At 57.4% G+C, this 24525-nt stretch overlaps 3 protein-coding genes across 3 annotated transcripts; 2 read left to right on the top strand and 1 right to left on the bottom strand.

Annotated features, from left to right (window-relative positions):
* The first annotated feature begins 3115 nt into the window (after nt 1–3115).
* LOC141968499 (fibrinogen-like protein 1-like protein) lies at nt 3116–9024 on the top strand. Its single transcript, XM_074923251.1, has 4 exons — nt 3116–3119; nt 4758–4901; nt 6953–7015; nt 8116–9024. Exons 1-4 carry the CDS (start codon nt 3116–3118, stop codon nt 8742–8744), a joined length of 840 nt encoding a protein of 279 aa, XP_074779352.1. The 3' UTR covers nt 8745–9024.
* Nucleotides 9025–15384: 6360 nt separating this feature from the next.
* DNAJC30 (DnaJ heat shock protein family (Hsp40) member C30) lies at nt 15385–18368 on the bottom strand. Its single transcript, XM_074923110.1, has one exon. It carries the CDS (start codon nt 18282–18284, stop codon nt 17673–17675), a length of 612 nt encoding a protein of 203 aa, XP_074779211.1. The 5' UTR covers nt 18285–18368; the 3' UTR covers nt 15385–17672.
* Nucleotides 18298–24052, top strand: BUD23 (BUD23 rRNA methyltransferase and ribosome maturation factor). The gene is made up of 12 exons (XM_074923109.1): nt 18298–18415; nt 18498–18535; nt 19103–19198; nt 19362–19444; nt 19538–19634; nt 20377–20473; nt 20905–20955; nt 21513–21598; nt 21805–21850; nt 22170–22231; nt 23214–23303; nt 23445–24052. The coding sequence occupies exons 1-12, from the start codon at nt 18368–18370 to the stop codon at nt 23497–23499; spliced, it is 849 nt and encodes a 282-aa protein (XP_074779210.1). The 5' UTR covers nt 18298–18367; the 3' UTR covers nt 23500–24052.
* Nucleotides 24053–24525: the final 473 nt, after the last annotated feature.

The following is a 24525-nucleotide window of genomic DNA, read 5'->3' as shown; positions in this document are numbered from 1 at the left end:
CCCACAGTCCAGCAGAGACCCCAGGTTTGACTTCAGCTCAAGCATTCTACTGGATGATGCACTCAGAGTTATGGAACAAAGGTTTTCTAAATCACGCTGACATGGGACCTCTTCCTAAGAAGACAGCTGCAAGAGAAGCTGTGAGCAGATGCAAGTGGGAAGCAGGGCTGAGGATAACAACCAGCCACTGCACTCCAGAGGCAGCACAGGGACACCATGCAGAGCTTGAGGAGGGGGAGCACAGGCATGATACGACACTCTGGGAGCAGCAAAGGCTCCCCATGGGGAAGCCAGGATTGGGACCTGCAGAAGCCGTGCTCAGGCTGGCTCTGAGTGCAGTGGGCAGAGCGAAGCATTGGCCACAGCTCCAGCCCAGTCAAGCCATCAGCTGGGTCCAAGATACTGGACAGAAGGGCACAGTGCAAATGGCAGAGCTGGAAATGAGCAGATTCCACATGGACCAGAGTGGTCCCTCCAGGAAACAACCTATATACAATGTGGGTCTAGGGTCACCCAGAAAAAGAGGCCAGAGAGGGGACTGGCAGCCAGTGCTCACAGCGTGTGGCTCAGGTTTGGGCTGAGGGCCCAGGGCTGAGCTGAGACAGACCTTGGGCCCATGCGAGGGCTCAGGCAGGACCAGGCACCAGCCATGAAGGCCAGCTGGTGCCCTCAGGGCCATAACAGCAGCAGTTAATCCTAAAACAGCCAGTCAGAGAGACCCAGCTGGCTGTGCAGGTCTCTCTGGCCACACAGGCCCTCAGGATTTTGTCAAGGCTCTTTAGGCTGACAAAGGGACTTCTCAAGGTGTGTTCTGCTGCAGCACAAGGGCAGGGGAGGGGGCTCTTCAAAGAACCGGAGGAGCATGGGGTGACCTCCAAATGGCGCTGGGCTACTCCTGAGGCCAAAGCAGGGACAACTCAGAGTGAGTTTCTAAGAGTCATGTCTGGGTCAGATGAGAATATGTCAAGGAATGGTTGTGACACAGCTTCTCTATTTTCTTTTCAGTCTTTGAACACCCTCAGACTGAAATTGTTTTTATCTAATTCTCATTTCCCTCCCTTCTCTTATGTCCATTGCCTCTCATCCTATCCCTGTGCACCTCCAAGGAGAGTCATAGAATTGGGGTGATAGAACAATTTATGTTGGGAGGGACACCTGGAGGCCATCTAGTCCAATCCCTGCTCAAAGCAGAGCTGAAAAAAACAGGTCCTTTTCCAGTCAAGTCTTGAACACCTCCAAGGGCAGAAATCCCACAGCCTTTCCCTCAGCACCTATTCCAGTATTTGACCATCCTCATGTTATAAAAAGTCTCTATTTCTAACTGGAATGTCCATGTCTGTATTTCTAACTGGAATGTCCATTGCTTCTCATCCCACCACCATGCAGCTCCTTGGACGGTCTGGCTCCATGTTCTCCATATCCTCCCATGGAGCAGCTGTAGGCAGCAATCACACACACACACACACACACACACACACCCACACACCATTGCCTGCTCTTTTCCAGGGGAAGCAAACCCCATTGTCTCATGCTCTACTGACACATCCTGAGCTCCAGATCCCGGCCAGTCTGGTGGTCTCTGCAGAACTTACTCCAGTCTGTCAATACATTTCTTGTAATGGGAGGTCCAACACTCAAAAAATGAGGAGTCTGACTCCATCTGCTCTCCACCCTCCCACCAGGTAGGTGGAGGCAGAAACCAGGTCCCATCTCAGCCCTTCTTTCTGCGGGCTGAGCAGACCCATCTTCTCGTCCTGCCCACACAGGCCATGTGCTCCTGCACATGGCCACTAGACTCCTGGAGTTCCAGTCACCATTGTTATGGAGGAAGCTCCCAGAGGCCACAGCACTCCAGCTCTCACCTCACACATGGATGTGAATGATCCCTTCCCTCACCCTTCTGGTGTCATTTTTGCAGATGAAGGCCAGGATGCAGCAATAAACAGATCTGTGCCATGACTGCGGGTCTTTCAATATCAAACGTGTACTGGGCAGGTGCTGGGTTGGAGGACACACTGGGGTTTCAGACAAGTCCCCTCTATGGCCTATCCTGCCTGCTTTTTGCATCTTGACCTAAACACTGGCCACAGCCCCCTGGAAAACCTGGCCGAGGACTGGAAGCTGTTGGCCAAGCTCTGCTGTGGGTTGCTGCCTGCCACTGCCTGCATCTGCCACTGAGCAGAAGAGTCAGCACAGCAGGGCATGAACAGGAGCCCCAGGGCCAGGCAGCCATGCTGCCATCAAACAGCCCATAAGCAAAGCCCAGCCTGCTCCTCCAGGCCCAGGCTCTGGCCAGCATAAGGTGAATGCTGGGCTACCAGAGTCCTCATAACCAAGAGTAGGGTGGGTATCAACCCCCAGGGAAAGGCAGGTCTGTCATTTTCTGCAAGCAGTCCACATTGTAAGCACTCCTAGTAGCAGAGTGGAGCTTGAAGTGAGACCATTTGACGTCAGTGTCACGTCAGAACTCCCAAAACTCCCTTGTGAGTGCTGCAAAGGGCTGCAGTGCCAGGGGCGACCACAGCACACGTTGTGCAAGAGGCAGCGTGGTGGCAGCCCCTGGAGTGGCACTGGCAGCAGTTCAGGGCACAGTTCGCCAGGAACACTAGAGCAGCTCTTCCCTGAAGGGTCTGCTGGGGTCCCCGTGGCTGCTGGGCTTGGTGCCCACTCTGGAGAGCGATTGACAGCCGACGTTTGATCGCCATCCAAGAGGGGAATGTCAGTTGGGTGTTTACTTACACGTTTAAATGTGAAGAAGTGCCTAGAGGATGCTGTTCCCTGGGGAAACCCTGCCAGGGCAGGAGGGCAGACACTGTAAATTGCGGTTGGTTTAAAGCATTCACTTATGGGCACCAAATTATTTGCTTTTCCTCTGAAGAGACTCTTCACCTTTGTGAGACACAGCCTTCATTGTCCAAGGGCATATCACTTCATGAGGAAGAGCAAATAAGCTGTAAACCACTGGTCCTGCTGCCAACCAGAGGACGAGTGCTGCAGTCGGGGTCTTATGCCTCCACCCCCCACCTGATGAGCCCTATAAGTTTCCAGCCAGACCCCCCCTGTCAGGCCACAGCCGCTCGGCTTCCCGCTGCGCAGGGTCCCCGCAGAGACGGCAATGGGTGAGTGGGGTGGGGGGAGGGACAGGACAGCAGCACTGCTGGTGACTGCAGAACATGGGGAATCCTGGTGCTTTGTCTTGGGCAGGGCTCCCTTCTCCCCACACCCCCAGTCCTCCCAGTGCCGAGCCCCTTCCCTCAGCTGGGCTCTGTCCTGGGCTGGCACCTGGGGCAGGAGGCTGCATGTTCTGTCATTTCCAGGCTGTGTCGGTGCAGCCCTGCAGTGCCAGACAGCCGGTTTTACAAACCTATTTACCAAACGTCCTTTGTGTTCCAGTTCTACATGGAAAGCAGAGAGTAGAACAGAGAGTAGAAGTCTAGAACAGAAAAAGTGTTTTTAAGATATTCTTGCCTAAGGAGCAATATTGAACAGGTATCAAAGTCTGGAAGTTAGATGCTCAAAAGCACACTCTGCCCCCAAAGAACACCCGGGAGAGGCAGATCCTCTCCCTGCACCTCCTTCCCTCCCAGACCTTCCCCGACCGTCCACGTGCACGGGGAATGGGCCAGCAGTGGAGGGAGCACTGCTGCTCTGGTGACCTAAAGAGGAGACGTCTTTAGACATGCCTCGAAACAGAAGCACACTGAGGCACTCAATGATGTGTAGGAGCTGAGAAGCAAATCAGTTGGACTGAAGGGTTTTAAAGCCCTTTGCTGTAAAACTGTCGCTGACACAAGGGACTAGGACAGCTCTGAGCCCTCAGAACAGGGTGTTTGTCTCTGCAGTGGCTGCAGTCACACACAGCAGTGCTGGGCAGTACCCCTGATCATATTCCTTCTCCATCATCCCAGGAAATGGGTCAAACCCAGGTGTCCTGGGGCAGGGCTGTAAGTTTGTCTCTGCCCTTTTTCAAACAGGGGAGGGATCACACCAGTCAATCTGCCAGGGTGAGCTACGTTTGTCATCACATGAACAGATCTCCCCACGAGCAGGTGTCTCTGCAATGTCCTGCTCTCTAGGAATCTCTCTAGGAATCATGAATTTTCTGTTATTTTATTTAGATTTCTTATTATAAAAAAGTGTGCTGGTTTCCCTGGCTGCTCTGAGCAAGAACAAACTGGAGAAGCTGACTACATATGGAAATTCTGAAGTGGCCATATAACCATAAAATGGATATAATTTGCAGCAGCCAGGCAGTAATTCCTGGGAGTTCATGCTGCCCCTCCCAGCGATGCTGCCTTCAGGCCGAGCAGAGGAACGCGCACAGACCTGCCCCGGGACTTGCCCCCCCCAGACATCAGGGCTCTCAATGCCTACAAACCCCATTCCGGCACAGGAGAGTGATGGGAGCGGGGAGGGAGGGGGTTCTTCCTTCCAGGCCCACTCTGCTCATGATCTCCATTCCCCAGAGCTGGGTTTTACAAGGATTCCTGGTTACAGTCACTCTGCATTTGGACAAGTTTTTGAACTTCTCCTGTATCAAAGACTAGGGGGTGCCACCACTAATGACACCCACCAGTGAGTCTGAGACAGCTCGTCCAAATGAGTGTATTGGGCTCATAGCTCTGAGAGGGAGCTCTACACGTAAAGGGGTTTATTTCCCTATTTCACTCTGCAAGTGAAGGAGTCCAGCGGCATTTGTGGCTCTCTAATGGAAGAGTTATAATCTTTCTTCTTTATCCAATCTCTTCTCATTTCAGCTACCCAGTGCCTTGGCCTCCTGCTTTTCACCTGCCTGCTGGCCCTGGCAGCATCTCTTCCTGCCTTGGACATAACAAACTTGCATCTCCTCAATGGCACACTGGATGGAGTCATGAATGTTCCCCCCGAGTCCTCCCAGCTCGGTAAGTTCACCACTACAACAGGGAGAGGAAACAAGGTCAGGTTCAGTCAGGCCCTGTGCAGAGCCCCTCACCATCCCAGCCACAGCCCACACAGAAGGACTAAATGCTTCTCCGAGCAGGCAATGCCGGTGCAGGGTCAGCTCTCTCACTGAATCACCTCAGAGTCCTCTGCTTGCTGCCTGTCTCTCTTCCCATCTGGCATTAATTTCTTCTGTCCATAAGCAAGTCCCATAGTCCAAAGCCTAGTCCACAGGATCCCAGAAGGAGGGACAGGCTCAGTCTCACTGGAAGCAATACCAAGCCAGGGATGCTGTGGGCCCCTGGGCTCCTCCTCAGAGAAGCGATGTTGAAGACGTTGAGACAAAAGATCACGGTGTGTTTTGAGGAGACAGGGAACAGTAGACACCTATGGAAATCACCAGGTCATTGGGGAACTGAACTCAAGAGAGAAATGAGTACAGAGGAAGTACATGAAGTCAATACAAAGAGTCTACGCAGTAGCACTGGCACAGAGCAGTCAGTCAGATGCTGGCATGGAGTAACCTACAAATGCCAGGGTGTATTGGAGCACTGAGGAACCCTCCAGGAAACACTCCTGGAACAAAACTGGGGGCTGCAGGTGGGACATGGCATGACAGAAAGGGCTGCTTCACCTCTAAGCGAGGAGGAGGAGCTCTTGGCAGAAGAGCTCAAGGTCCAAGTGTTTAGTGCTGGTTTTACATCAGCCTTCACCACAGAGGTCTGTGGAAACTGTGGAAACTGAGCACCCACAACTGGGACAAGAGCTTCGGCTCACCAAGAACCACAGCTCCGAGTAGAGAGAGAGGGGCTGTGCTCTGGGCTTCATGCTCATCCCACCCAAACGGCTTGGTTGGGTGCTCTGAAAACAAGAGCAGCATGGATGCAGGGTGGGGAAGCGGGGAGGCATGCCAGAGAAGACAGGCTCCAAAGTCTTTGGAAGTCTTGACTTTGCAGAGGAGTGCTTCCAAAGGGGTGGAAAGTGAAGGCAAAAGGATCAGGGGCAGACCACAGCTTACAGAATTAACATGAGTGAACACCTTCATATGGCTGTAGTAAAAGTAAATACCATGGTAGGAAAATCCTCCAGACCACGTTATGTGAGTGCCCCACACAGGCTCAGGCCAACCACCATGTTCAGTGCTACGTTTTAAGACACATTTGAGGAGAGTCAGAAGGAAAGGGGTTAAGAACCTGGGAGGCAGACTGTGTCAGGGAAGGCTGAAAAACCAAACGGTTTAGCCCCAAAACCAGAAGACCACGGAGGAGGAAGGGATGGCAATATTACAGTCTGTCTGCAGGAAGGAGTGTACTCTGGGTGTAGTAGGGGAAGGCGTAGGCTTCTGCACAGTGTAAGAGGCTTAAGGAAAACATCTCACAAGGGAGGGGACAGGAAAGCACCAGCTGAGAGTGAAAGTGGGAAGCAGATATTTAGGGGTGTTGGAGAACAGCAGCAGCTTCTGTTTCAGAGGAGTGATAGGAATAGCTTTTGTGATTCCACAAGCCTGAGACTCATTCTCTGTTTTACAGCCACCAGTGGATACGCAGGAGATGCCCTTGCAAAAGAATTGCATTAACTCACTCTAAGCCAACCTCTCTTCCAGTAACATCCCCCAAATTCCCACCTGACCCAGCTGGGCAGAGCCCCTCTCCCAGCTCCTGATGCCTACACCAGCCTTCCTGTGTCTGCTCCTGTTTCTTCCTTCTCCAATGCCTCTTCTTCCTGAGACCCTTCCTCACTGCTTCTCCTGCCCTTTAACAATCATTGTTCTGGGGTTGCCACCACCATTCAGAGTCTTTCCCACAAACACTCTGCCCAAATCACCCTCACCAGGGAAGAATCCGCCCCATCTTAACACTGTCTAGATTCCCCCAAACACCAACTGGCTGACACTTGCAATGGAAAAGTCCCTCTGAAATTAGAAGCAACACCCAAAAACCAGGAATCTGGAGAAGATGATGATCTCCCAGAGGGCATTTACTGTGTCTACCCTCAACACTCACTCCCATCTCCTTTTTTCTTGTTAATGCAGATAATGGCAGCACACATGTTCGACAGGTCAGAGACGTTGCCCCCCACCCACTGGTGGGCCACGGTAAGTCCATTCTTGAGGAACACCTCTGCTCACAGGGTCTCACCCTTGCTGGGCTTGTGAAGAGCTCCCGGCCACCTTAACCCATGTCCTGCACATGGTCTGCCTCCTCCTGGGAAAAACATCACCAGGCTGTGGAGGTGCCACAGCCCGTAACCTTGGGGGAATCCTGTTACCAGCCATGTCCTGGGCCTGGCAGCTGAGGAGGATCTTTATGAGGATCTCTAGTATGGGGCAATTCCACCCAAAGATCCAAGCTAGAAAGGGATGATTCATTCTTGGCCCCTGGGAAGTGGCAACTGGTTATCTTCCTGCTGTCACAGCACAGTTGACAAGAAGAGTGGGTAAGAGAGGGACTGACTGTGTTACCATGCTGACAGAGTCAGCATCAGCCCACAAGACAGATCCCATCACAGCGGGAATAAACAGTAACAGAGGTACTAGGAAAGGAGCAAGTCCCTTCCCAGGACCATGTAGCTCCAGCTGTTTGTCGTGTAAGGTGCTGACACTCTGCAGCATGGAAGGGCCATAATCAAATCAAACAAGTCAGGAAGTCTCTAAAGCACTACATGGATAAACCCAGAGGAAGCCGATGGATTTGTCCTATTGCGATCATGAGGGCTGATGTAATTATTAGCAATATGGATGATTTGATCACTGTCTCTCCAGGGTTCCTGGGACTACTCTATAAAGTTCTAAAGCCCGCATGCTGTGACAGCAAAGGGCTCTGTAACCCAGATTTGCATTGGTCTGTGTGGTGGTACATGACCTGCATACTACAGGCAAACCACCACAGCACAGCAAGACCAAACCCAGCCTGGGCTGGGGTGTGTCAGGCGCTGGCTGAAGACAATGTCAGGCTCAGTCTCACCAGGCCAAGACACTTTGACAGAGTGTCCTGATCAGTTTGAATTCTGTCTTGGAAAGATATGAGGCCCTACTCTCATGCTGCATTTCCAGATTTTAATTTCTTCCTGTGAGCACATGACAGGAATACAGCCTAAGAATGTGTGTGGCAAAGGATATAGGCTCAAAAGAATTATAAGGTACTTTCAGCATCTCCTTGCCTGTTATTTAATAACCACCTCTGTCTCCTGCCCCAGGCTGGCCCAAGGACTGCAGCGAGATCCCTGCCAGTAGCCGCAGTGGCGTCTACATCATCCAGCCCAAAGGACTCCACCCCATCGTGGTGTCCTGTGAAATGAACGTGACCAACGGGGGCTGGACAGTCATCCAGAGGAACCAGAGAGACACAGCAGTCACCTGGGCTGAGTCCTGGAGCACCTACAAGTACGGCTTTGGGAGTGTGCACAGCGAGTACTGGCTGGGCACCGAGTACATCCACCAGATCTCCCAGCAGAAGGTCTATCAGGTCAGGTTTGTCATCCAGGACTCCACAGGCAACATCAATTTCTCAGACTACAACCTCTTCAATGTGGAAGATGAGTCCCACGGCTACCGGCTGAGGCTGGGCGCATACTCGGGGACAGCGGGGGATGCCATGACCTCGGACAACCCCACCACCATGCACGACAACATGAAGTTCTCCACAAAGGATCGGGATCAGGATACTTACAGTAAGAACTGTGCCTACAGCTACGAGGGTGGGTGGTGGTACTCGGCATGTTATTCTGTACGGCTGAATTTCAAGGGTGGCATGACCTGGGGCAGCCTCTGCAAAGGGAACTGCAAATCCTCCCTTATCCTCATCAAACCAGCCCCGTACTGTTAGTGCCCCTTCACCCTCCTGTCCACACCAGATGCTCTGTGAAGGCTCTGCATGACCAAAGAACCCGAGCCTTTCTGGAGCAGAAAGAGGGGCCCAGTGGTTGCAGTAAAATGCCACTTTTCAATTCCACTCTCTGAGTGCAGACTCCCCCCTGCTCAGCTCTTTTCCCTTGTGCTTGCCAGTGATTCCTTGTTATCATGTTCATAATCAAGAATTTTAAAATTGCTTGTGAAATTTGTGGGTTACACATGTACCTTCCCTGCCGGAGGAAGACACTCAGCCCTGAGGGGAGTTTTCATCGGTTTCTCAGGTGCCTCCAGAGCTCACTCACAGAAAGCAGAAAAGCCACAAATTTCCATATTCTCTGTGCCTCTCTGCAGTGCCTGGTAAAGCATCCCAATAAATTTGCTTCCCTGAGCTCATTTTCCATAAATGACCATCTATTTTGTATCTCTGACGTGCTCCCACAGAGACCCAGGAAATCCCATGGCGGGTGGTGGGACTGGACTCCTGGGGCTTATGGGGGGAAAAGCCTTGAGCGGTTCTGGCAGGAACGGATGCACGAAAATCCAGTCTAGTTATACTGAAAGAAAGGGCCTGTGACCTGCACGGGGAGGGTTCAGAAGGAGTGGGAGAACTCTTCTCACATCCTCACTCCGTTCACGGTCCAGGCTGGCAGCATCCTGGCATCACGGTCCTGCTGGCATTGCACTTTGTGCCCTGCCTGTCTGCGAAGTCATGCTTTGATCCCACAGAAACCTGATTTCAAGGTCATTGGCAGCTCTGTCTGCTGTAAGCGAGAGGCACTGAGCTTACATGGAAGCAGAAGAGAAATAGGTCAGGTCTTAGGAAGCTCCTGAGTTAGGAAACACTGATGGGGAAGAGCTCGTTACAGGCATGGGCTCACCGTGCCCATTTCTGAGCCCAGCTGAGATGGGCCTTTGCCAGGAAAAGCACAGGCAGGACCAACACTCAGTGGCTGTAGGACGAGGCCCTGCAGCTCCTCCACCCCACGGCACCCGGGCACTGCCAGGACAGGCTGTGTGAGAGCGCTCCCACTGCCACAGCCCATGCCTGCCCTTCTCCGGGGCAGCACAGCTCCAGCAGAAAGTTCCAGCTCCAGGACTGATGGCTGAGGGACAGCCCAGCCCACAACTCCACTGCAGAGCCCAGTACAGAGTCTGGTGCCCATCGGCAGCCACTCAGAAAGGTTCAAGAAATTACAAAACATTAAACATGAAAAGAAATGAGCCACGGAGGATCCCCGAGCTAGAAAGTGCCTCGCACCACTCCAGAAACCTGCCCTCAGCACTGCAGAGCGTGGGGGTCAGGGGGCTCAGGGCTGTTACTCCCGGAGGCAGCTCTCAGCTGCAGCATCCTGGGAGCCTCCAGCATCAGGCATGAGTCCCCCCAGAGCAGAGCACTGAGCACGGGGGGACCCCGAGTGCAGCCCATCCCTGCCCTGCAGCATGGGGAGGGGACACCAGGCAGTGCCAAGGTGGGCATGGCGTGGGCTGGCAGAGGCTCTCCCGGCCCAGGGGCAGGGGACGGTACCAGCAGGTGAGGGTCGCTGTCAGGAAGGTGCCTCCCCCCGCCCTGGTGCCCCCAGAGTGGGTTTGGCTTCACAAATCCGCAGGTCAGTGACATCAGGCGGCACTGGGCAGGCTGTAAGGGGGCATCATTGCTGCCCCAGGGCCTGTGGGATCCCCAAGCGACTTGCAGAACTCAGAAGTAGGGGCAGCCAGAGAGCACCCCAAAATATCCTCAGGGCACACCGGGGCCAGCCCAGCGCGGGGGGTCCCTGTGCTGCTGTCTGGTCTCTACACCATGGGATGTCCCAGTGTACGGAGATGTCCTCACCTCCCCCACCACAGCACCAGCCCACCGCAGCCCCATGCTCCCAGTGACCCATCCAAACACTTCCAAGACCTGCTGGGCTCTTGGCCACTCAACAGCAGTGACCACCAGCCCCCGGCAGCTCCAGCAGGTTCCCTGCACCCAGCTCTGGCAGCCCACGCTGAGCTGGGGTCACGCAGTGGATGTTAAACACCATCTCACACCATGAAAATGTCCTGGCCAGGACAGGGCCATCCCCACTCCGGCAGCAGTGCGTGGCTCACCCTCCAGCTGCAGTTTTCCATGAAGGTTTTCCACTAATGCTCCCCAGGAGTGACCCCCCACCTCCCATGGGGCCCTGGCTGGTGGCTCTTCCTTAGTCATCCAGAATTATTTCACTGGGAGACCCAGCGGTAGCAGGGCGGGGGTATCCCTGCTCCTGCTGGAGCACCCCAGCCAGGGAGCGGGGGGGAGTGGTGCATGGTCACAGCCCTGTGGGGCTGCGGTGTCTGGCGAGTGTGCGCAGGGGCTGGGAGTGCTGGCTGGGGGTGGGGTGGGCAGGTACTGTGCCCAGGGAGTGGGTCCTGCACTTGGAGAGCTGCCAGGGGGGTCTTTGTACCCACAGCAAGAGGAACATAGCAGGGGGCAGGGGCAGGTGGTTTGGAGTGATGTGGGGGTTCAGCAGGTGGGCGGTGGCGGGGGGAGGGCCCAGCAGTACTAGGTGCCATGGGCTTCATAAATAAAGGCTTTTGTGTGGCTCCTTGGCTCTGGGCATTAACAGAGGGGTGGGGCAGGCAGGGTGGTTGTGGGGCAGCACTGGCCAGGCTTGGGGGTCACTGGCAGTCAAGGGGAGTCCTCCAGCCTGGGGAGCACCCGGGCACCACACTGGCACGTAGCCGAGCCCATCAGCACACCAGGAAAGGCAAGAGCCCCCACCAGAGCCTGGTGAGGCTGCGCTTCCCCCGAGGCGGGCCTGGGACCAGCTCAGCAGCTGGGCCCTGCTGAGACACCTCACATGGGCAGGCAGCCCCTCACGGAGGGGTGAACCCCGCAGCTGGCTGGGCTTGAGCTGTTCCCAGAGCCTGGGTGCAGCCCTGCTGCATTCTTCACACCCATTCCCCCCCAACCCGCTCGCGCCAGCCACCACTGGAGAGGCAACAGGAGGCCTGAGCTCACCCTGGTTCATCCCAGGCCCCCGCTGCTTTCCTTGGTTTCATGCAATGGAGGGTGGGACAGGGCTGGGGTGGAGGGAGCCCCGACTCCCCCAGCTGCAGCCTCTGGGGCTGCCACCACCTCACTTCCACCAAGAGCCTTCAGTCACTGGGGAGCTGCTGGGGAGCTGGTGGCTCTTCCCATCCAGAGCTGGTGGTACTTAAATTTTACATGCTTGCATCCATAGGAAAGAATGGATTGCTTACCCATAGTCGCTTCTCGTTGCACCCATGGGCACACAGCACCTATCACCATCCATACAAGCGTTTCTCAGCAAACACAAGGACAGATTGGACACACAGCTAGGTCTGTTCTGCACACCCTGAGCAATAATTAGTAAGGAACTCTAATCAGGGGCTACCATCCTTGAGGAAGAGAAACATCCTGGAACATGGAAGCTTGTTAAAAACACAAATCAGTTTAATTAGAGTGTCCTTTGAAAGAACCATCCTCATTATAATACTAAAAATCATGCCCACTGCTTTGAAGATCCCTTGTCTGAATAAAGACCCTTGGAGTGTGCGCAGAAAATTAAAACCCCACTGGGACTGTAAATAGAAGCGAGTGTATTACTAACCAGTGTGGGATAGGGGTGATAAGTAACTAACCAAGGGCCATCGTAGGAATTACGTAATCAGGTAGTTTGGAGGGTATCGATACTTTGGAAGCTTTCCACCAGCACCCTGTGCAGCACAAAGCACCATCTCCTCTCTAAACTGATCTTGGTTTCAGAAGCCTTTACTTCAGGTAAGACCCCAGCCCAGGCAGCACCCCAAAGGCCTGCCAGGACCCAGGCTCATTGCCAGAGAGCAGCCTGGCTCCGCCGGGTGGAGGGGGGAACGGAGCCCCTGCACCTGCCCCGCCAGCGGCCAAGGGGAGCAGCGCAGCACAGCCAGCTGTGAGGAACTGAAGGGGTTAATGCCTCAAACAGTGGTGACAAGTAAAGCCTCAAGGACAAATTGTGGCCTTTGTGATTGGTCTAAGGAATGAATTATCTGCCAGGGAAGCACAGGGTGTACAGAAGGGTGCAAGGCTCTGCTCCCTCACAGCTGTATAGCTCCATTCCCCAGATAAGCCTCGAAGCGGGGAGACACAGACTGAGTAAAACCACATGTTCAGGTTAAGGACTACACCTTAATTTACGGCTCTAGTCTTGTAGAGACCTAAAAGATTGATAAGAGAGATAAACAACCGACACCAGATGGAGCTATAATTGCCAAAGGAACATAAACTAAGGAAAAGGTAAAGGACTTGGGGGGGGAGATGGTAACCACCAACTCAACTGGACAAAAGGGTTAATGCACCCCATCCCCCCCAACGCACACAGAACCCCAGCTCCACCTTTTCCACACCTCTCATGGAAATGAGCTCGTGGAATACCTGCCTTTCTTTGTCTAATATGCAAATCAGCTGATAAAATGAACTTAAAAGGCAACAGAAAACATTGCTGTGTGTGCACCCACCACCCAAGATGACTGGACCTGAGACAACGCTGGATCCAGGGGTGATAACTAGAACTTTTTACTCTCTTTTCTTTCTTTTTCTTTTCTTTTTCTTTCTTATAGAGACCACATTGCTTATTATTCTTTTCCAAATTTAAGTTGTTTTCTACCCCAAGTAAAACATTTTAACAGGTCATTTGGTGTCATTTCACTTTAATTTAACCCAAGGGGATCACAGAACCATTTGACTCCCCAGACTAGTCCAGGTCGTGACACCAGCCTGTGCCTACAGGGACACTGGTCCCCTGGCTGGGGTGTGGCAGGGGAATGGGGTCTGCACTGAGCCTGCCGGCCTCGGGACCGGGGCTGTTGGCTTCACCCAGGCTTGTCTCAGCTGCCAAGCAGCCATCAGCGCGTTGCTGTAGTTTCGCTGCCCTTTCACAGCGGCACAGGGGAAGTGATGTCTGATGTTGATAATCCAAGAGTGGGACATAACAGGGAGTTTCAGAGGGTGAACCTGGGGTGAAGGCGCAGGGTGGAGCAGCGCCAGCCTGGAGGGGTGGCCAATAGCTGGGCCCCCACCAGCAGCACAACCCTGGGCAGCTCCTTTTGGTGATACGAGTCACCAAAGAGGTGCCCAGAAGTGGTGTCTGGGGCTGGAGAGCCGCAGCAGCCAGCACGCGGGTGGCACGTCCCTCACAGTGAGGGCAGCCACAGCGCAGAGCCATGAAACGGGGCTGCGTCCCACTGGTCCCAGCACACTTGAGAGTGAGAGGATGAAATCCCCAGCATGAACACCACATGGCAAAGCCTCAGGATGCCGACAGCTCCCAGTGCCCCCTCCCCAGCTGGAACTGCTCCCCCCCCCATGCTGTGCGCTCAGCCAGGGCAGCCACATCCCAGCTCTGAGTGTGCATCCAGCTGAAATCTGCTCTGCAGGAACCGCACGCACCTGTGGAAGGAGGCGATGCCTCAGCAGACCCCTGTTGCAGCCCCCACCCCACAGAAACCACCCCCTGTGGCTCAGTGACCCCAGGAACCCCTCCCTCGGGTCCCCATGGGTGAAGGCAGCCAAGGCCCTGGCCGTTGCGGCACCTCACCCTTGGCGCAGGGCTTGGGGCCAGCTGCTGGGGAAGGGGCTGGAGCCGCACACAATCCTGGGCTCCCCCTCAGCAAGTGAGGGGACAGCGAACCCCCCACAGCTCTCACAGCTCTGCCCCCCCACTAGGACAGCTCCGGAGCACTGGATGTCTCCCCCCCTCACAGGGGTGTGGCAGAGGCGGAACACAGCGTTCACACCCAGAGCAGGCCCTGTGCAGCAAGCCTTGCGCACCCCCTCGGCCCCACTTGTGCCCTTTCCTCTCCTTTTCCGCTTGACCTCCCGATCCTGGCAGGCTCACACCACTCAGCCGAGCCCTGCCCTCACACCTCCGCTGCCACAACCAGGCCCTGTGGGGCTCCTCCAAGCAGTCGGTACCACAAGCATCCCATGACTGCGCACACCCACTGAAGGGAAATCGTAGGAAATTCCAGCGCTCCTGGCACCTCTCCTTAGGGGAAACAGAGAGGGCAAGACAAGAATGCAACAGTGGTATTGCTGCAGGAAGACGAGGGGTGAAGTCTGGTGCACGGGGAGCTGGTGGGCAGGTCCGTGTATCCATAGGAGCTCTGGCCACCCACACCCCATCTTCTGAGACCCCCCCCTGGAGCAGAGGAGCTTTCAGGCCCGACCAGGGCAAAGGGGACAGTGAGGAGAAGCACACAACATACCACCGCAAAAGGGACAGCCCAAATGCCCCAAAGCATCCCCCCACACCCTGCGTGTCACACTTCCCCTCCTTTGACCAAACCCAGCAGCTCAGCTGAGAGCAGAGAGCTCGTCAGAAACGAGCTGCAATCCCCCCGTGCCAGCAGGTCCCCAGCAGGCAGGAGAGAGGCCCAGGGACCCGCCCTGCCCACTCCTCACCAACAGCAGGCAGCACCCCCACCCTTCCCAGCATGGCCTCAGGGAACAGCACCCCCCTCCTCGTCCCTTTCTCAGCCTGATGCAGTCACCAGGCAAAAGTCCGTCCCCTGCCCCCCACTTTTCAGCCAGGACCAGGAATATTTACCACCCAAGCCCCCAAAAGAAAGAAGTGCCTTTCTTTCACCCATCTGTGGCTGGGTATCTTTAATGGTTGAGATTCACTGTGGAGATCTGAGGAGGAACCAGTAACATGAATCGTTCGAACCACCCACACAAAGGCACACAGATTAGTGGGGTTTTGGCGCCTGGGTCCTGCACCCCCCCCGGCTTCAGACAGAAGCGAGCAGGAGGCAGCGCTGCAGCCTGCTGGGGCAGCTCCCCCATTCCAGCATGGGGGCAAAGTGATGCAGTTATCTGTTCCTCCTGTTCCGCTGCACCAGAGCCCCTCTGCCAGTAAGCAGGCCCAAGGCTGGGTTCAGCCTGCCTGCAGGACAGCCCACGGCCCCAGGCCCCAGCACCACACAGATTTAAGATCAAACCTGGTGTTTGGCAGCATTGACTTAAAACACTGAGAGGTGCCACATCAAGGACTCAAGGGGTGCCCACCAGTACCCCCCACTCCCCATGGACAGCCCCCGCTCTCCCAGATTGCAGATGTTTCCTGCCAGGCGCTGCCACTGAACCTGCCTCTGGCCTTCAAGTGTGTTGGTTTGTAGCATGAAAATGCACCGGGACGTGACACAGAGACACAGCTCCAGAGATCTGCATTTGGTAACCAGTGCCCTGGGACACCAGGCTCCTGCTCAGCATAAATCGACACTTCAGCACAATAATCCCGCTCGGAGGGGCAGACAGACTGACAACCAGCGGGGTCCCAGAAAGATCTGCAGGCTGAATTTTCTCCAGACAGTGTGATGCTTTCCAGAGAAGGCGGGCAGCCCTCCCATAGAGCAGACGTCCCGTGCCGGTGGGTGTTAACACCCCTGCCACGCTGCTACCTCAGGCTCAGGTCAGGATCACAGAACCTCACAGTGGGAAAGCTCCAGGTATTGGCTTCTAACATTTTTGTGGTGAGAGGCAACAGAACACAGGGTCACTGCAGCAAGAGGTGAAGGCTCAGCTCCTGCACAGACCACTGCATCAGGCCCCACTGACGCAGCACGAAGTGACACAGGCGAGGTCCCTGGCACAGCCCGAGTTCACAAAACTTTGCTCACCCCTCATGATACCGGTGAATCCTTCACCTAGGGCAAGAGAGGAGCTCCAAGGGACACAATCTTTGGCTCTTAGAACACTTCAGTACTTCAGTGGATAAATGATGTGCAAATGATGCTCAGATGATCAAATGATCAATTTGATCATCCAGTAATGCTGCTGTAAAACACCAGGGATGCCCCTGAGCACCCAGCAGCATGTTGCTGCTGACCCACACGGGCTGTGCAGAAGGGGCTGTGCGATGCTCCGGGCAGCCCCAGGCTGGACAGGCTGTTCCCAACACAGACACGTCTCCAGCAGCACCTCCCAGAGATGTACATGCTGACCAGGATGTGGGCTGCCACAGGCTCGGGCTTCATCCTTCCAGGCTGCTGAAGCCAAGCCTTCCACACCCGGCACACAGCGAGCTGAGCCTGGAACCAGGGCAGACCAGGGCAGTGACACAGCTTGGGGACCAACACTCCTAAAACTCCCCAAAGCTGCAATGACAACGGGTGTGACAGCACAGGGGTGGCAGAGCTTGGATGAACAGAAACTCAGCCCTGGCGAGAGCAGCCCCATGAACACGTGGCACAGACACCACCAGCAGCTGTTTAACCTGCGCTACGGCTCAGAGCGGGCACATGGATCCACCGAGGTCACACAGTGGTGCCAGCATACAGCCTGCGCAGCCTGTGAGCCCCGTCCGGCTGTCTGGCACCATGTCCACAGGTCACATCACCGAGGGGACACCGCGGCCAGGGGGACCCCCACACCCCATCTGCAGGGTCCCGTGGACAGCAGGGGCACATTGCTGCCTGCAGAGCTGAGCGCAGCGTGGCATCCAGCGGTCACACACTGTCTGTCTGCTGGCTGGTCACACGCTGTCTGTCTGTCTGCTGGTCACATCGCAGCGGTGTGCTGTGCCCGACAACCGCACTCCAGGGCTGAAGGTCACAGCTGCGGAGGGCCCAGGCCTCAGCCCAAGGCACAGGCCCCACGCACAGTGCCTGCAGGCCATGTGCCACGTCTGAAGGTCACACATCGTGTCTGAGGGTCACGCACCATGACTGAGGGTCACAGCCACAGAGGGCCCAGGTCTCAGTCCTAGGAGCCAGCCCCACACGCTGTGTCTGAAGGTCACACGTCATGCCTGAGGGGTCACACACTGTGCTGGGCCCTCTGAAGGGATGCCCCGGCAGTCACCAGTCCCAGCGGTGAGGGTCTGTCCCACCGTGGTGGTGGAGTCAGGTGGGAGCCCCGGGGCTGCCCGGTCCCATGTCACTTGAGGCCGTGGAGGAGCACAAAACCGAGGAGTAAGAAGAGCCCAATCGAGAGGTTGGAGAGGGTCCGGGAGAACCCGTGGGCGGCCGCCTCCTCCCGGCGGAGGCGCATCTGCTCTCGCCGTGCCCGCAGCAGTCGCTCCCGCTCCAGCTGTTCCCCGTAGTGCGCCCGGTAGAAGGCGTCGAAGTCGAAGAGCGGCGGGCCGGAGCCAGGCCCCGCGCGGGCGGCAGGGCGGGCCGGGGGCCGCGCCGGGGCGGCGGTGGCAGCGGCGGCGGGGGGGCGGCCTGGGGGCCGGGGGGCGCCGAGGAGGCCGCGGTCGTACTGGCGGCGGAGGGCGGCGCTGCCCAGCACCCGGTAGGCCTCGCTGACGGCGGCAAAGCGGGCGGCGGCGGTGGCGCTGCCGGCGTTGCGGTCGGGGTGGTAGCGGAAGGACTGCTCGTAGTACGCCGTCTTGATCTGCGCCGCCGTGGCCGTGGCCGGCACTCCCAGCACCTCGTACAGGTCGTGGCGAGCCCTCGCAGCCCCGCCGCCGCCGCCCGCCCGCCGCCGCGGGGCCCGGGGGAGCCGCAGCAGGAGGCGCCGCAGGCGGCCCAGCGCCGCCCGCTCCATCACGCTGCGGCACGGCCGCCGCCCGCCGCCATCTTGGGCGCGACGGGGCCCGGCGGCGCGGGGCAGTGACGTCACGCGGCGGCATGGCGGGCAGCGGGCGCCGGCCCGAGCACCGGGGGCCGCCCGAGCTGGTGAGCGGCGGGGCACGGGGGGAGCGGGGCCCTGCCGGGGGTCCCGGCCTTCCCCCTCACCGCCCCGCCTCTCTCGTTGCAGTTCTACGATGAGGCCGAGGCGCGGAAGTACACGCAGAAGTGCGGAGGGGCGATCGCGCCGGGACTGCGGGACGCGCGGGCGGGGAGGCGGTGGCGGCGGCGAGGGGGGCCCCGTCACGGAGCGGATGCCGGGGGGGTCCCATCGGGGGGTGGGGTAACCCCGGCATGTGGCGGCGGGAGGGGTTAGATCTTGCCGGGGGGGGGGGGGGGGGCGGGGGTCACCCCGCATTTGGCGGCGGGGGGAGGTTAGATCCCGCCGTGGGGCGGTGGCGGGAGGGCCCGGGGGGGAGGTTGGCTGCTGCCGTGGGGCGGTGGTCCCATGGTGGGGGGGTTATATCCCGCCGTGGGGCGGTGGGGGGGGTTGCCGTGGGGGAGGGGGGTTATATCGCGTCGTGGGGCAGCGCGGGGTGCCCTATCGGAGGGGGGTGTCGATCCCGCCGTGGGGTGGTGGCGATGGGTCCCGTGGCGGGTGGTAGCCCCACACTTGAAGGGGAGGGGACGACACTTAGGTCCCTCCGTGTGGCGGGGAGGGGGGGGGTGATCCCGCGGTGGGGTGTCCCGCGGAGGAGCTGTTTGCTGTAGCCCGGGCCGGGCCGTGCCTCGCAGCTCCCGCGTGGTGGGGGTCCAGTCGCAGATGTCGGAGCGGGCCGTGGAGCTGCTGGGGCTGCCCGGGGACCAGCCGTGCCTCCTCCTGGACGTGGGGTGAGTGGGGGCCCAGCCCTGAGTGGGGCCCGCGGGGTGTCCGGGCTCCAGCCGGCTGTGCCCGTGGGCCAGGGGCGTCCAGCGCCGGCCGCTGTGGCTATGTGCCGGCGGCGTCACCCCGGAGCCAGCCCCCGATCCCCGCACTCCCGCTTCCTCCCTGCAGCTGCGGCTCCGGGCTGAGCGGGGATCACATCTCGGGCGAGGGCCACTGCTGGATCGGCGTGGACATCAGCCCTGCCATGCTGGGTGAGCTGGCCCTGCCCCACCACCCTCCCCGCGCCCCAGCGCTGGGCCCTGGCACAGGGAGCTGGTGCTTCAGCTCTGCCCCACCCCCTGCAGATGTGGCGCTGGAGAGGGAGGTGGAGGGAGACCTTCTCCTCGCAGACATGGGTCACGGTGTTCCCTTCAGGCCCGGCATGTTTGACGGCTGTATCAGGTGGGTGTGTGTGCCCAAGTGAGCTCCCTTGCTGCTCCACACTCCTGCGCTGCCCGCGCACCACCCCTGCTCTGCCTCCATGCATCACAGCCAAGCGCAGCCGTCCCTGACAGCTGCTCTCTTGGCTCCACGCAGCCTGACCCTGCTGAGATCCCGAGTGCTGGAACCAGCTTCCAACAGCTGTTGCCCAAGGGACACTTGTCTTTTTTTGTGTTGGCAAGCTAGGAAGTTTATTGAATTAAATAAGATAAAAGTCAGGATATTGTCAGGAGGGTTGAGACCAGCTCTGAGGAGGAAAACAGAAAGTCTGTACCATTGCTGAGCTGCAGGGTCAGTCCCTGGATCAAAGGTTGGATGGTTAGTGTGGGGATGAAGGGCAGAAACACTCTCTACTTAGAGGCATCTCAGGAAGGTGCTGGGAATAAGCAAGGATTGTCTGTTGCATGCTCGTGGGCAAAACCTGTGTTGCCCTGCAAGGGCCACAGCCAATCACTTGAATTACTGGAGCACTTGGCTCAGAGGGGAGCTTGGTGTTTCTCTTGTGCTTGAACAACTGCTGTGCCTTGTTGGGTTTCACACAGTGAGTCTCCACGGGGGTTGGTGTGACTGCAGGACAGAATGCAAAGCTACACAGAGAAAGTGGAATTGTCTTCCTGAAGCTGGAAGACAGCTCAAGGGGAGGTGACAGGGTCTCGAAAGAGTCAATGGCTCAGTGTCCCGGGGGTCTTGTTTTCTTTCTCAGTATTTCTGCAGTGCAGTGGCTTTGTAACGCTGATAAGAAATCACACAGCCCTCCAAAACGCCTTTATCGATTCTTCTCAACGCTTTATACCGCCTTGGTAAGTGTCATGCTTTCCCAGGCAGGCTCCTGCCTCTGTACATCCTCACCAGTGCATGTCAGCGAGACATTTTCAGTCGGGTATCTTACGCAAACGCTCTGAAACTCTCTGTAGTCAGCATGAGGTTCATGGTTGGACGAGATGATCTTCAAGCTCTTTTTCAACCGAGATGATTCTGTGATTCTGTGAAACAGAGGACTGGCAGGGGTGCCCATTTCCCATCTGTGTGCCTGCCTGCACGGTGCCCCGTGGCTCTGTACCTGCTGCTGTACCTGCGTGCACAGAGCTGGGGGGGGGCTCTGCTGCTGGCTGCTCCCCGAGAGGGGGCCCCGGGAATCTCTGGGGAGGTGGGCGCTGCTCTCCGGGCTGGGAGTTGGGAGTCTGGAGGGGTTCCCTGACCTGAGACACATTTGTGACTTTGTTTCTTATAGGCCCGAGGGTCCCGAGCCGTTCTGCAACTGTACCCCGAGAACTCAGAACAGGTACAGGACACGGGGCAGAGCCAGGCAGGGACGCCATGTGCTGTTTGGGGCCCTGAACGCCTCATGTTCCTACATGTTGGATCTGTGGTCTGTCTTTCCTGCCACCTGTAAAGCTTGCCCAAAAAAATCTGTAGGGAGAGCAGCCCATGTTGCTTCACAGTTGTCTTGGGCTGAACCTTAGGATCAAAGAAATGGGTGGGACGGATGTGAATCTGCTCTCCTGGATTTTCTGCTGTGTGACTGGGCTTGGCCTGCAGACACCAGCATGGGGGGACTGTAACTCCCTGGGGCTGGAACGCCTAGCCCAGTACCCCTCGCAATGAGAGACTGCTGTGTCAGTTAACCCGTGTGAGACTGAGGACTGGGGAGGACCCAGTAAAGCAACAGACTGGTGTTGGGGTGGTGCCACAGAACCGGGAGCTTGGTGCGGGCTTTAACAGGAGGAGGCACAACCCATCTTGGGCACACACTCGTAGCTGTGGTCGAGCCCAGAGGTCTCCCGGGCACTGCTGGGGGGGTGACTGCTAAATAACTTGGGCACATGCTGCTTTTTCCAGCTGGAGCTCATCACCACCCAAGCCATGAGAGCTGGCTTCACCGGGGGAATGGTGGTAGACTACCCCAACAGCGCCAAAGCCAAGAAGTGAGTCCTGTGCCTCTGTGTGTTTGGGCTGGGGCCTGAGCTTAGCAGTGGTTTGTTTTTCCCAAGCTGTTTCTTTCTCCTTTGGTACAGCCCTGGACAGAGGTTACAGCTTAGACCTGACTGTGTTGTGCAGAGTCTCAGCCTTGCTTGGGGACTGGGAATTGCATGATGAATCACTTTCATGTTCTTTGTTATTGTTCTTTCAGGTTCTTCCTTTGTCTCTTTGTGGGGACATCTGGCACATTACCAAAGGTGAGAGGGGCTCTGCGGGGCAGCAGAGATGCCTCCCCACTGCTGGGAGCTGGGGGGGAGCTGGAGGGGAGCTGTGGGGGGCGAGAGCAGGAGCCAGGCAGCCACGCACCTGCGGACAGTTCAGTTGAACGTTCACTGTCGGCTTCACTGACCCCGACTCCCTGAGATCGTTTTCTTTGCCACAACTTCTGGAAAATGAGTTTGATCCTGCTCCAGCCCTTCCCCTCACAGAGCTCTGGGATCCCATTTGTTTAGACGGCATGGCTGTTAGCTCTGTCTGTGCCAGAGGAGAGTGAAACTTCCCAATTTTGCTTTTCAGGGCCTTGGTACTGAGTGTGCTGAGGGAGAAGACATGCGCCAGGCGAAGTTCACCAATGAGAGGTACTGTGTAGGGGTGAAGCTGCAGGTTCTTCCCAGGCAAGGAGCACAGGGGACAGGGGCTGTGATTTGCTGGCTGAGGGCCACAGCGCTGCCATGTGAGAAGCAACTGAGGGGAAGGGACGGGGTGATCCTTGGCTGCCCAGGTGGGTGCCGCTTTATCCCACCAAACAGCCCTTAACAGAAGGAACAGAACAGAAGGGCGGGGTTTGGAGAGCTTTGTGTGGGGCCGCTGCTGCTGGGCATTGGGCTGGAGGAGTGCTGTCTGTCTGCGTTCCAGCTCAGCACTGTGGCACAGGCCAGTGGTGATGGGAGGGGGTGTTACAGTGGTGGCATCGAGCATCACTGTTTTTGTTGGGGAGGCAGGCTGCCGTGCCAGAGGCCTGGTGTTCCCTTTCTCCTGCTGTTGGATTCTTTGCTTAGCTGGGGCCTGGTGGGGCTTCTCTGCTGGCCAGGTCTCCTCCTGCAGTGGTGGTGCAGGGAGGAGTCCCTCCTGCAGCCAGTGGGAGAGACAGACAACAAAAAACAGAGGATACTTGTCGTGGCTGCCAGGAGCTTGTGGCTGCCATGTTTTCCTGCCTCTTACACTGCTGCTCTCTGTTTACGCAGCTCTGGTCTGGGAGGGCAGTAGCAGAACTGGCAGCTTGTTCAGGAGCCAGAGGCTTCGTCTGCATTGTTTGGAGCAGAACAGATGGGGGGGCACAATGGTTCTGCTTGAGTCTGTGTTCCCCCAGGATCTCAGGGCCCAGCTACAGTTGTGTTGGAGGTGGCACAGCGGGGCACTGACCCATGGAGCGGGGGTGTCCCTCAGCTTGGAGGGAGTTGGGCTGTGGGGCCACCTGCCTCGCCACTGCCTGGGCCCTCATCATCCCCGGGCGGTGTGGGGTAACCACTGGTTGGGAGGGGCTAAAGGCATGCCCAGGTCTGGGGGGTAATCTGCCCTGCGCCTCAGTTCCCCTCCAGCTGCTGTCCCCTTTCTCTGTAGGACACGGTTCAGGAATGTCAAGGGCAAGTCTGTGAAGAAGAGCCGGGACTGGATCCTTGAGAAGAAGGAGCGTAGGCGACGGCAGGGCAAGTGAGTGCAGCCAGGTCCCGCCCCAGCGAAGCCAACTGCTGCTCTGGCCCGCTGCCACCCCTGCCAACCCCCAGCCCGCCTCCCCTCCCGCCCCAGCGCGGCTGCGGGGTGTGCTCAGCTGCTCTCTGCTTTTCTCCCCAGGGAGGTGCGGGCAGATACGAAATACACAGGTCGGAAGCGTCGCCCTCGCTTCTGAATTGCTCTGGACGCTGCTGGCACTGGAGGCGGCGTGTGGGTCCCACTGGGCAGCCTCCTCTGGGGGCACCCAGGGGTGCGCCAGACCTGGGACCTGCTGAGTCACTGCGACTCCCCGAGGTGTGAACTGGCTCAGGGGACACCCAGCAGCCAATGGCAAAGCTTCAGCCCTGCTCTCCTGGGGCAGAGAGGGTGGCAGGCAGTGCTGGGGCTGCCCGGTGCCTGCTGTACCCTCCCTTCTCTACCTGAGCGTACCTGGAGCCCTCAAGCTCCACTCTAGGGCTCTGTCCAGCCTCACCAAACACTCACCGAGGCAGAAGCATCGCCCATCTGCTGTGTGGGAACGCAGTGCCACGCTCCCGCAGCTGCTGGGCATCATGAGGCCGCCTGGCCCCCGCGAGAGCTCTTCCTCCAGCAGGAGCATCACCCCTGTGGCGATCGCTCCTCCGGGTGCTTCGCCTCGGCCCCCATCACCACCTTCCCCCCAAAACAGAGGCGCCAGCCAGAGCTTTACAGTTACAAATGTTTATTCTACATAAAAATTCCACAAAATGGGAAGCTGTGTTGCACCCAAAGCTCTGGGAGAAGGAAGGGAGGCGAGCGGGGAGGGATGGGTGAAGGAGGGGAGGCGACGTACAGTGTCATCCAGGCGGTGAGACAGAGCAAGCCAGGGTCGAGATCACATAGAAAACAAGGACACTTAGCTCACAGTACAGCAACGGTACAACTCCACGGGGGGCTCGGGAAGCCTTCAAGTACATTAATTACGAAAAAAACCAATCCCCAGTTCGAGTGCAAGCTGTGCATGCCCCACGCTGCTCATTGAATACTGCATGGCCACACTCCCGCTGTGGGGAGGGCAGAGGGGCTGAGGCCTGGGGGATGAGTGGCCTGGGGCTGGGGACTGGAAAGAAAATGTGAAACGTCTCCCCGAGCACAACTTCAGTGTCAATGATCGGGTCTGTGCATGCGACGGCGGGTGGGTGAAGAGAATCAGACCGGGGCTTCCCATTGCACAGGGCAGTTA

This window comes from Athene noctua, chromosome 19 (assembly GCF_965140245.1).
Source record: "Athene noctua chromosome 19, bAthNoc1.hap1.1, whole genome shotgun sequence".
Taxonomy (NCBI): Eukaryota; Metazoa; Chordata; class Aves; order Strigiformes; family Strigidae; genus Athene; species Athene noctua.
The sequence above is the reverse complement of the archived record's forward strand: the minus strand, read 5'-3'. Positions and strand labels throughout refer to the sequence as shown.

Bases quoted from the DNA above. Each gene is read 5' to 3' on its own strand.
- LOC141968499 (XM_074923251.1), top strand. The intron at 4,902-6,952 runs GTAAGTTCACCA...TTGTTAATGCAG, and splicing joins CCCCGAGTCCTCCCAGCTCG to ATAATGGCAGCACACATGTT. The intron at 7,016-8,115 runs GTAAGTCCATTC...CTCCTGCCCCAG, and splicing joins CCACCCACTGGTGGGCCACG to GCTGGCCCAAGGACTGCAGC.
- DNAJC30 (XM_074923110.1), bottom strand. From the start codon at position 18,284: ATGGAGCGGGCGGCGCTGGGCCGCCTGCGGCGCCTCCTGCTGCGGCTC.
- BUD23 (XM_074923109.1), top strand. From the start codon at position 18,368: ATGGCGGGCAGCGGGCGCCGGCCCGAGCACCGGGGGCCGCCCGAGCTG. The intron at 18,416-18,497 runs GTGAGCGGCGGG...CTCTCGTTGCAG, and splicing joins ACCGGGGGCCGCCCGAGCTG to TTCTACGATGAGGCCGAGGC. The intron at 20,474-20,904 runs GTAAGTGTCATG...TGTTTCTTATAG, and splicing joins CAACGCTTTATACCGCCTTG to GCCCGAGGGTCCCGAGCCGT.